General features: G+C 40.6%; 1 protein-coding gene across 1 annotated transcript in view; it reads right to left on the reverse strand.

Moving 5' to 3' along the window:
• Window positions 1-1,038: 1,038 nt before the first annotated feature.
• Window positions 1,039-12,378, reverse strand: part of TRAPPC9 (trafficking protein particle complex 9) — a gene marked incomplete at both ends in the record, with an annotated part of 201,795 nt that continues 190,455 nt past the window's right edge. The window contains 2 exons of the mRNA XM_010132754.1: window positions 1,039-1,129; window positions 11,785-11,938. Of these exons, the coding sequence (XP_010131056.1) occupies window positions 1,039-1,129; window positions 11,785-11,938 (245 nt within the window). The remainder of the gene's footprint in view (window positions 1,130-11,784; window positions 11,939-12,378) is intronic.

A 12,378-nucleotide genomic window follows, 5' to 3' on the forward strand; every position in this document is an offset into this window, starting at 1 on the left:
GCAAGTGCTACCAAATCCTTGAATTCTCTGAAGAACAGAGGCCACGTAAGCATGACTCTGGAGACAGATGACATGGTGAAAATTCAACAGGTTTACAACAAACAGCTTCAAAGCATTACCAGTTTTCACCTTCTCATGTATAAGCAAAGTGCTTACAAGTTTTAACATAGGAGTTGAGGATGGTCCACATGCTTGAGAAAGACCCAAGCATTACGAGAGTACACAAATACCGGAGTTTGGGGTCATTTTAGTTTTAATGGTTAACACAGACAATAGTGACGAACCATTCTTCCTTAAAACTGGTCCTCTCTAGGTCATCAAATTAATTAAAATAAGGAGTATAGAGTTAAATTTGCTTTAAAACCTGAAGTTTTGAAACCAAGTTTCTGATGAAGTGGAGACTTCTGAAACTTGTAACTGACATAGAAATGCTGGGGATAAAACATGCCATGTTCCAAAGCCTCTGAACAAGCCTTGTTAAGAACCTCCAACAGAAGTCACATTTCTACAACTCTTCAAAATTAAATTAATTCAATATTTCATTGTTGGAACATCATTCTAAATGCAAACAGAAGAGAAATTGTTCTTCCCCACTACTCAGAGCAACAACTTTTCCTGTGCCTGAGAAGTTAGTAATGCAAGTATCTAGATCATGATAAGAAATATACCACAGAGTATATTGCAATTCCATATGAAAATATTACAGAGAAATTACTTTAAAAACACACACTGTCAGGCAAAGGGAAAATTTAACTAGCAGCCACCTCTCACACAACACCACTAGGACTGCAAATTATAGGAAAAACTGCACACTCAGGTTTTGTATCTACTATCACTGAACAGTGATACTTAAAATAGGCATCAATTTTATGTTTATCTTCAGCTAAGTAAAATATGTAAAGGAAAATAAAACTCCTATCAAATTCTCCTGTATCATAGATTGTCAGTAAATGAAAAAATTATCATTCTCATCCTGCTAAAAATTATAAGCCAGTATATCCTCTAAAAAGATCATCAGTCAATTTTGATGCTACTCACCCCACTGGAGAGGAGCCAACTGCAGATGCTCCAGGACCAGTTGATTAAGAACGCCTTCCACACTTGCTTCCCCTTCACGCTTCAAGGAAGGGTAAGTTGAAATTAAGGAAAATTTTGATTCAGAGAGAAAAAGAGGAAGTAATAAGTACAACATTTATTACTGCAAATCAAAACTACAACCTAGAGATTCATTAGAGGTTAATGTTACATATTTGGTTTATTAACCCATGAATTGGCTAACAATGGCTGGAGCAGTTGATATCATCAGAATATCAAAATTTAATTCCACCGATGAGTGTGAAATATGAGGATGCAAAGGTAAAACGTACCTGAATCATACTAAAACACAAGGGGAAAAAAGGCTGGAAGCTGTAAAAAGTCAGAACCTGTAACTACGTAGTGCAGGATCTGAATACGGAATAACGAATTAAGAGCAATCTGAAAACAATTAGGATAAAATTTAACAGGGCAATACAAAACAAAACAAACGTGGGCTAGGATGGCTTTGAACAACGAAGTGACAGGGTCGTTATCGAGCACAAACACCGTACCAGAATCGTACAGGGACATAACCTGCAAGCTTTCCCTTCTGCTCACTCCCGTATGAGCTCAGTAACAAGCTCAGATTGAAACAAGAAAAAATTAGGAAATTGTTTTACTCTACAGACAGCAAAGCACTGAAACAAACTGTCAGGAAAAGCAGAACTCTACTTTTGAAGAGCTTCAAAACAGGTTTCACAAGCGCTAAAATAAAAGCATAGGCATTATCCCCTGTAACACAAGGACCGTGTTATTCATTTAAACAAATGAGTAGCGATTTCATGCCACGCTTCAATCAAGGTAACATGGATTTGTAAGAGCAAGAGCACTGGATTTCTTTTTTCTAACTCCCTGACTTCAGAAAAGCTCTGCATACAACGGGCTGGGACGAACATGCGAACTTCGGCACCATCTTGGCTGGGCCAAAGCTGCTTTCAGTGGCTTTGGTGTGAATTTGTACCACAGGAAGCTCCGATCTCGGCTGGGTTGAGAGGACGAAGTGGAGGTGAAGCAAGCATGGCTCCCTCATGGATGCACACAGACCACAGGAGCTCCTGTGTACTGCCACTGGAACTCCTCTGGCAAAACTTCCATCATCCTTACGGCTCATCTCAGGCTTTCCCAGAACAGGAGCATCACACAGAAACAAAATCCAAGAGAGAGGCAGGACTCTCTCCGAGCACTCGTTTTCCAACTTCTGCATCTTCAAATGAAACAACCATAGCTGAAGTGGTGTCTCGCCGTAATTAAGGGCTAAGCTAGCAAGATGGATCAAGGTTTCAACCAATGACTCCAGAAGTACTGGAACCACATTCCTTGAAACTAGATTTAAAAAATAAATGGAAGAATATCTGAGCTTTTGTGAACAGCTCCTAAACATGCCCAGTCCTTTTTCTACAAAACTCTGGAAAGAGAGGTACGTGATCTGACTGACACAGCGTGTCCTCATCTGTGTCATTCAAAAAAAAAAATTAACAAGTACTGCAGATAACTAATTTCTATCACAGAACATAATCTTCCAGGCTCTCCACAAGATTTAAAAGAAAATTCTCGAAACCTCAGTCAAAAATGAGATCTAAGAACTACTGGATGAGACTCAAGAACTCAAGGAGATGATAGACAAGGAAAGTCAATATATTGCATAGTACTCTTGCAATTTTTTTTTAATATTCTCATTATGGCCTGAAAAATGTCTTAAGTAGCATTTTTTCTTCCTAAAAGGGCTCCAGATGAAGAATTCACAAATCCCCACAAGTCTGGAAGTTATAAAGACCATTAAAGAAAAGCATCTGTTTGGAAAATTGAAGGCATCAGAGTATCACCCCAGAAAAACAGTGCTGTTGAAAAATAAGACCCAGGACACCAGCACAACAGAAGAATTTCCATAAACCACACTATAGGATAGAGAATACATAACCTAGATTACTTCAGAGAAACAGCAGATAAATAACTCTGTTATCACATCTGTAACGTAAAGAATACAAGTGAGAAAAAACACTCATGAAAGAGCAGTATTTAAAAGAAGTTTTAAAACAGAATGGCTGCCATTAATTGAAACATTAGACTAACTTAACTGTAATTTATTCACAGCTGGCTCCTGGTGCCTGCGATATTACAAATTTTTACAGCTTAAAGCTCCGTGGAAAGCTTAGTGTCTCAGATACCATTATAAAATTACTGTAATAGATGGTTTTCTGTTTTACCATTGGCAAATCTTATCAAAGCAATCCACATGTTCACATGGATCTACAGAGGGATGTGGACAGGTTGGATCGATGGGCTGAGGTCAGTCGTATGAGGTTCAAGAAGGCCAAGTGCCGGGTCCTGCACTTGGGTCACAACAACCCCCTGCAACGCTCCAGGCTGGGGGAGGAGCGGCTGGAAACTGCCTGGGGAAAAGAACCTGGGGGTGTTGGTCAACAGTGGCTGAAGATGAGCCAGCAGAGTGCCCAGGTGGCCAAGAAGGCCAACGGCATCCTGGCTTGTACCAGCACTGGTGTGGCCAGGAGGAGCAGGGAAGGGATTGTCCCCCTGTACTGGGCACTGGTGAGGCTGAACCTTGAGTGCTGTGTCCAGTTTTGGGCCCCTCACTGCAAGAAGGACATTGAGGTGCTGGAGTGTGTTTAGAGAAGAGCAATGAAGCTGGTGAAGGGGCTGGAGCACAAGTTCTGTGAGGAGCAGCTGAGGGAACGGGGGTTGTTTGGTCTGGAGAAGAGGAGGCTGAGGGGTGACCTTATCGCTCTCTACAACTCCGTGACAGGAGGATGTAGTGAGGTGGGGGTTGGTCTCTTCTCCCATGTAACGAGTGGTAGAACAAGAAGAAACAGCCTGAAGCTACACCAGGGGAGATTTACGTTGGATATTAGGGAAAATTTCTTTACAGAGAGCGTTGCGAAGCACTGGAACAGGCTGCCCAGGCAAGTGGTGGGGTCCCCATCCCTGGAGGTATTTAAAAGACATATAGATGTGGTGCTGAGGGACATGGTTTAGAGGTGGATTTGAAAGTGCTGGGTGAAAAGTTGGATTTGATGATCTTAAAAGTCTTTTCTAACAAACAATTCTGTGATTCACAAGGAAAACCTATTCTGAAATTTTGAATTCAACACAGCTACAGATTCTTTCTGGAACCAACTGCTTCTTAGATTGGGTGCAAAGAGCATGCATAGCTATCCCTCAAGTAACGAAAGGTAAAAAAATTTAAAAATTACATTCACACTTTTAAGTCCTGAGCCTAGTTTTGCTTCCCCAGTTCAAGACACTGAAATACAGGATAAAATTCCTCAGAGGGTTACCAAGATTGTAAGAGAGCTGGAGCACATAACGTATTAGAAGAAGTTGAGAGAAGAGGGTTTGTTTGGTCTTGGGAAGAGAAGGCAGGCTAAGGAGAAGTTTTATTGCTGTCTGTCATAGCGGGAAAGGATAGGGAAGATGGAGCCAGACTTTTCTTGGAGCCGCACAATACAAAGGCAGGCAAAGGACACAAGTTGCAGGACAGGGTGTCACAACAGACCGGAAGAGGTTCTTTCACACCTAAACGATTCTATCAGCCATGCAACATTGCTGTCCTCAGATTACTCTACAGGAAGACCTGGCAGTGCCAGCGGCACTCAGTGCAGCATTCAGGCTGCCCCGCAGGTATGGCAAAAGGGACACAGTGTAAATGACAACTTGCATTGGGTGTTGCATTCAGAAAAGATGCTTCACCTTGCCAAAAAAAACCCCAAACCAACAAAACCCAACAAAACAAACAAACAAAAACCAAAAAAAGAACCAAATATAAAGTTTTTTAATGAGTACCCAAAACCTTGCCCATGGAATTCACTAAGCTTCTAGTCCAGCTCTGCTGCCAAACAGAGTCAAAGACAAAATTGCTGAAGTTGACAGAGAAAGTCCGTATAGATGGTATGGTCTAACCATTCCTAAGAGGCACAGACAGCATGGAATTCCATATCACTGATCTTAGTCTCCTGACTATATATCAGGGAATTATATAAAATAGCTCATTACAGAGCAAATACAAACTGAACATTGTAGCAAACTCGTCACCTCGGAGATGAAAAGCAACCAAATTATGTAGTAATAAAATAAAATGTCAGCGGAAAAAGAGAGAAAAGCTTAACTCAAGAGTCTGCCTATTTTCTAAGACAAGCCTTTAGAGGCCAGTGAAAGCAAAGCAGCTGGAACAGGGGTTGCCAATACACCCTTCCATTCTTAGCTCAAAGTCAAAGCTGATAAAAGACAAAAGTGTAAGACCTAGAATTTAAAATTCATTGAGAATAATCGCACAGATAAATGGAAATACAGACTGATAAAGTCAACTTTCACCTTGTAGAATCTATCTATGTAAACAGAGCTCTGAACATTTTGCTGAAATCTCACTGCTCTTCCGTAGGAGTCAGATGGCTAAACGCCTTTGTTGACACATGCCTCATTTCCAACAGTCAAATCTTTGTTATTAACAACACGTGCATCAGCCAGGACTGGAACAGTTGACTTCCAGTTTCCAGTGCAACTGTTCACGGTTGGCAGGTCTAGACATTTTATTTGCACAATCAAATCACTTTCCACGGGGGCCTCAGAGCCCATGAACGTACAGCCACCAGATGTTGTGTAAAAAAGTAAAAATTAAAAGCTGATTTTTCACAGTAGACAGCTTTCACTTTGCATTAGCCACAGACTGTATATGACATAATCTGCTTCATACCAAAAACCTGAGTGACAGTCAAATGAACCGGTTCTTTCCGCAGGCAAAACTTTGGTCTTTTACACTATCTTGATTGTCTGACGTGTGGCTGGGTACCCACAACTGTAACACAGCATGTTATCCAAAACTTACTGCTTAAACAGACAATAGATTTTTTAAAATGTTTTCTGTCTTAACGTTACCCATGTTTTCTCTCTCTGCTAGGCAGCATTCCATATCCTGCATCCTTTGAAAACGATTTATTTTCAATAACGTACTTCGCAGTTCATTTGCAAATAAGTACCGGTAGAAGCATGCACACAATCATAAACAATTGAGCAAATCTTCATAAATAAAAATTGCACTAATAGAAAACAAATTTAAATGATTAATGATCACAGTGTACTTGTAGCAGTAGCCCGAGTCATATTTTATGCTTTCTGCTTGATTATTATTGTGGTACTTTATTATTAAAACTAATTATATGCAGTTATGGAGGTTCTTAAATAACAGTTACTTTTGCAAGCAATTGTTGACGCTAAGAAGCTGTGTGGCAATATAAAGCTCCAGCCAAAAGAAGTATGTCTAAGACCATCTTTACTGACATACAAGAGTTCTGCGACATGCAATATTCTCCGAACCAAAGATTCACAATTATGATCGAGGTGAAATAATCAAAAGTTGAATAGACAAACAGAACAGTAAATCTCAGTAACAGTCATCAGTGGTTTGCTGTCAAGCCCAGACAGCATATCAGAGGAGATGACTCAAGGTTCTGTTCAATACGTGATGATTTCTAAATTCTGACTGGCCAAATATTTGGAAAACATGTCAAGTGTTATCAAACCCAATAAATGAGCGGAATTTATGAAGATCACTTCAGAGGAAATTGAATGAAGAAAAGTTCCAACTATCACCCTGGACGGAATCAGCACGTCTGTAAGTGGAAGTTAGAAATAATTACTCAGCCAGTTGTGCTGGACCTCACGCAGTAAGGTCACTCAGACGTGGGACACTGGCAAAAGAAGTCAAGAGCAGCATTATATCTGAAACATGGAATGTTTGGCTTTTATTCCAGGAGAAACCTCACCTGAAGTGTTGCTGCCAGCTTTGGACCCCACATATCGAGAAAACTACAGCTACACTGCAGAACATCAGCAATACGACTGAAAGAAAAAGTGCTTTGAGAAAAAATTGGCAATTAGGTTTAAATATAGAAAGGAAAAAACTGAGGAAGGGGCATATAGAATCCAATTTCAAAAATGTAAGAAAACACTGCAAATAGGACGGGTTTTATATAAATCACAGAAATTAATGCTGAAGTGAGAAAAAAGTCTAACTATTAGAAAAGTTAAAAATGGAACACGATATTTAAGGTGACACTGGAAGTCTCTTTTTTTTTAAAAAAGGCTGCTAGGGCCAGGTTTAGAATCTTTTCGAGAAAATTACTCCAAAATGTTATAGTCTCATTTCACCGAAATAGCAATTCTTTCACAGTACATTAGAAAATTTCTCTGGCTGCAATCAAAGCTGGGGAAAGCAGGAGACGGAGGGGAGGAAAAGTAGTTTAGTTTTCAATAGTCATTCTCTGAGCCAGCCCACTGCCTGGCTGCACAAATCACAGAATAATTTACACTGAAAGGCAATTTTGGAGTCACTGACCAATCCTGGGCTCAAAGCATGGAAAATATTGAAATTGTGTAAGATTGTTCAAGGCCTCATCCAGATTTTTCAGAATCTTTAAAGACATCAATTTTACAGCACTTTTGGACAACGATTTGAGCACCCTCTATGTGAAAAGGCTCTTTCCTAGTACCTAACTGGAATTTATTTGGCTGCAACTACAGTCACCTCGTGGTACGTCTTGCCTGAAGGGTCAGATGTACTTTTTTGCTGGCTGCTGTAACACTGGCCTTTGAGAAGGTTTCCCCTGGAGGTCCATCAGCTGTCCCAGACACCTCTATTCCCGAGGGCAGCCTCCTGTGGAATCCTGCCTAACAGTTCCCCAAAGCCTCCTCCCCTGAAGCCCAAAGTCATTACCCTGCTGTTTGCCTTCCTCACTTGCTTTGGAATATTAATTTCAAGGCAATTGTAGCCAAGGCTGCTGTAAAACCTCACCCCTATAACTGGGTCATCTTAACTTCCAAGTAGCAGTTCCCCCACAGCACGTGCCAAATCAAGCCATCTAGCACTTGAACGCAAAAAGTGTCTGTATGTAAGTCCTTAAATGTCCTTAAAGTGCTCCAGAAATCTCTTAATCTGCAGGTGGGAGACTTCTTTCAGTTGTTAGAGTCCATCCACCTTTACTTTTTGTAAAGGTACCAAACGCACACCGTAGCACCCTGTTTGACTCCTCTGTTCTTGATCCAAAAGCTTCCAATTGGCCCATCACTCATTTCCTAACAATTCCCGGTGCTCTTCACCATCCCTGCCCAACCTTCCCAAATAACCCACACCCACCTGTCAGGGCAACCTGTTCACACAAACTACCCACTATGGCTCTGAAACCGCGATGACACCAGGGCTCTGAACTGCACACTGACCTCCAACTCCTCCCTCACGTGCTTTTCCAAGCTCAGCCGTAAGCATCTGACAAACACTCTTGGTCACAATCACATCTCAGGGCAAATTCGATGATCCTAACCCATCTATTGCCATGCTTCCCTCTTCTTGTAGTGCTCTACAGGCTTTGGGGTCCATCCCGCAAGGTACCTCATCAAACCAGCAAGTCTGCCGGCAAAGATACTCTTCTTACTTCAGTTCATTAGGAGGGTGACAAGAGGCACCCAGAGCTAGAGGACAGGGAAAGACTGTTCATTAAGCAGGAGCAAGAGTCATGACAAAACAGCATAGATATAAAGCTGAAGCACGAGTAACTTCTTGATGCTACCCCTTTCCGTGCTTCCTATGAAAAACCCCTTCCACTATCTGAACATCGACAAATCTTTGGTTATTCTTCTAAAAATGAGGATCACCTGCAGGTGGCAAGATTCTCTGAAATAATTCTGAACATAATTGAATTTCTGACGTCAAAATGTAGGTGCCACAACTCAGTGGAATACTCTGAAGAGTAATAATCCACGGTGGGTATAAAACAGAGCGCGTAAAGAGAAGTTTAACATGTCTTTCATCTTCCGCACGGGGAACGTGATGTTTCTTAACTCAAGATTTTGAAAAAGCCAGGGACAAAGTGTCAGTAAAGAGATGAAAATCTTAGAGCACTCAGCAACAGACAGAGCACTCTAGAAACTTCAAAGGACACTTAGTAGAGATACCTTGATCCACAAGCCAGAATGCATCGGAGGTCCCTAAAGAAAATAGAAAATTTGTTTTAAAGTGTTTAGACAATATTAAGAGAATTGTAATTAGAAAATAATACCCCCCTTAACAGCACATGTGCTCCATCTGTTCAAATCCTGCGTTAAAACAAACTCCAGTTGTTAAGCTGATACCAGATGCCATCGAACAGATGCTAAAAAAACGAGACAGTATGGTTTTAATTTAAATTCTAACAATACATGTATAATCTCAAAGATTCGCTAAATTACATTACTTCAGAATTTTTCTTAATTGGGGCAGCATGGCAGTAAGGCTTCTCACAAGAAGATCTATTTTCCTAATCATTTTCATTCTATCAAAAATATACAAAGGTTGAATTGAATAATATGCTGGGTTTATTATATAATATTCTGTATATAATATGTTGTCTTTACCTCCTGCCTTCAGCCCTCCAAAAGTATATGAAAATCGATCAATTTTACAATATTTTCACAAACGAAGCACTGAAAATCTCATCACTTGCAACCCTCAATATTTTAATGGATAAAGCCCTGGAAAATGGACTTTCCATACGGGAAAACACTCTCGGTGCTCCTCAAGACATACAGACACAGCCTGTAATCCTCATCCTTTGTGAACTATTTTTGGCTGTCGCTGGAGTCCCATATAACTTACTTTCCACCGTAGTCAATGTAATCCACACGCTTAAAATTTGAAGCCTTTGTTTATGTGACGGTTTCAACCAACACAGTGAGAATTAGAGGAACTGCAAGCTAGATAATACAGCCCTTCCCTTGTGAACAATGTACAGCTACTTACACCAGCGTTGTCTGAACCGTGTTCTCAAAAATAAACATTCCTCTTGTCACGCACGTTCTGAAGAGAGGCGGGTCAGCTGGAGTCCAAAGGGTTTCAAAGACAGTAGGCACCAACGAGATCACGCGGTCCTACCATTAAAAAGGCTGTGGCAAAAATGCCTCCTCTAATAAGAAATATCAGCAACTACGTCCCTTCGTATTTTTGATACTACTTCCCATCGCTTGGCTGCGTTCAGGCTGGCTTCTGAAGGAAAACAAGGCTTAGGCAGTTAAGCTACCCATCCATTCCTCACGTGCCTGCCCACCAGCACGTCCGAAACAAACTCTGCTGGCCCCTGTGAGACTGCTCTGGTGGGAGCACAGATGCCTCAGAGAAGAAGTTTCTCAAACTTAGCAGAAGTGAGAGGAGAGGATTTTTTTTCCTGGTTCACATCTAAATACTGCAGTAAGAAATAAAAGCATGAGGACAACTGACTCCAGCCAGGACATGAAATCTGGAGAACAACGTACATGTTTCTTCAAGATTTTTTTAAGCACATGTGAGATTTGTTGCCTTTCACTAATACAGTTGTAGCTCGAGGAACAGAAAGAACATTTCCAACAAAACCACAGAACCTGATGCTTGCCCTGACCTGGACACACAGAATTCATGCACTGTTCTATTTTCTAAGGTACTGACTTACCCGTCAGCCATGACAGTTCTGGTGTCACAACTGGGTTTACATACCGGATGAATGTAAACGGCGTTGCTCAGCAACAGAGAAGAATGAGGATGTATTTTTACACCCTGACAAAATTATTAACAACTACGCACTCGATTCCAGCGTAAGGATGTTATTGACGAATACTTACATCTTTCCGTAACACAGAGATTTTCTAAGAGAGTTCTGTTAAATACTGACTTTTGGGTACAACCGGAACTCTTTCTGAAACATTCCTAGGGAGCCTGGACGGAACCAGCCACTAGGAATCTCATGCATGTCTCAATGCTGCCTTTGACTAATCTTGTGCAGCTAATTTAGTAATGAAAAATCATTTCTGATCACTAGATAAAAGTACAATTAAAATTACATAAAGACACCTCTGAAGATAAACCATGACTTGATTGCCAGTTTTGTCTTCTTTCCTGCCATCCACTATCGCACGGATTTGAGTGAAAAATATAAATCTCCTGGAAGATGCTGAGTGTCCAGACATTGCCTGGGGGGCTGTTGGCTACACAGAGCGTTTCCGGGATGAAAATCATGAAAAACTGTATTTTTGACAAGCCAAACACAGAATTTTTTTAGGGAAATCATTAAATTTACAGCAATGCCATTAGTTTAACTCTAAACTGAACGTAATTTCTTACTAATAATCATAAGGCAATATTTTAGTGCATTTAGAATGATTATAGGGGTTTTACATTTAGAATGACTAAGTCATCACACAAGTCCTTTCTAAGCTACGCAAGATCAGATATATTACTAAATCCATGCAGAGGACTTGGAAATATATTATTCTAATATGTTCTGATTTGCTCAGAAATTTAATTAAATATATGAAAACACTCTAAATCCAGCTTCATGTATTTCTTCATGATTCAATTACTTGGCATGAAGGAGAACAGAAAAATTTAACGCTATAAAAATACTACTCATCAATTCTAACTGTACCTCCTCAGTTCCCTAAAGGTTGGGAAAAAACACGTAAGGTTTGTAGCAGGCTCAGTGACTCAGAAAAAGCCGTTACAGCAAGACCCAAGCACTATCTAACTAATAGACAGCACAATTAACCTTAAACAGTCTATAATTATGATAAGCCTCATAGTTCTAATTAATTTTCTTTTCAGTCATACAGCTACAAAGTGAGTTGAATTATAATTAAAATGTGTCATAGGGCATCTATTTATATATTTTTTTAAAGTAAGTATTTAGGAAAGGATATAATTTTCCAGCAAATACCCAGCTTGCTGTTAATCTCCAGACCTTTTGCTTGTTGCCTTTCTTCTTCCAGCTGCTTTGCATTCGCAAACTGTGTCCCATCGGTCGGGGATTCTGGGAAGCTCTCAAAATTGAACTTGTCAACTTGGATAGCCATGCTGCAGCAAAGGGAAAAGAAAGAGGAAGAAACCACGATTTTTACGGTAACAGTTGTACAGATGCTGCTCCTGCAGAAAACGCAGACCACTGTGAAACCAAGTACCGCAACAGTGGTGTATTTGTCTCGCTGGCATCTGCTCTGTGTACTGATGATACACAAGCCATATGATTTATGCTGCTGAAAGCAGGAGCCTAAGCCCGTTGAAGATGGCAAGATTTTTACAAACCATCACTCAACACCGTAATGCCTTTGTGAGTGGTACACCAGACATCTGCTTTGCAGATGCAACCAGTTGACCTTATGTGGTTCTGCAGAGGTTCCTCTGCCTTCACTCTTGGTACGTAAAAGCTCCTGGTGGGCTTAAGACTTGCTAAAAAAAAGCAACAAGGCTGCGCCAAACGTTGATGAACATAGTAAAGTAGTTTATTAATCCCAACC

The sequence above is a fragment of the Buceros rhinoceros genome, unplaced genomic scaffold, assembly GCF_000710305.1.
Source record: "Buceros rhinoceros silvestris isolate BGI_N320 unplaced genomic scaffold, ASM71030v1 scaffold1443, whole genome shotgun sequence".
Classification (NCBI taxonomy): Eukaryota; Metazoa; Chordata; class Aves; order Bucerotiformes; family Bucerotidae; genus Buceros; species Buceros rhinoceros.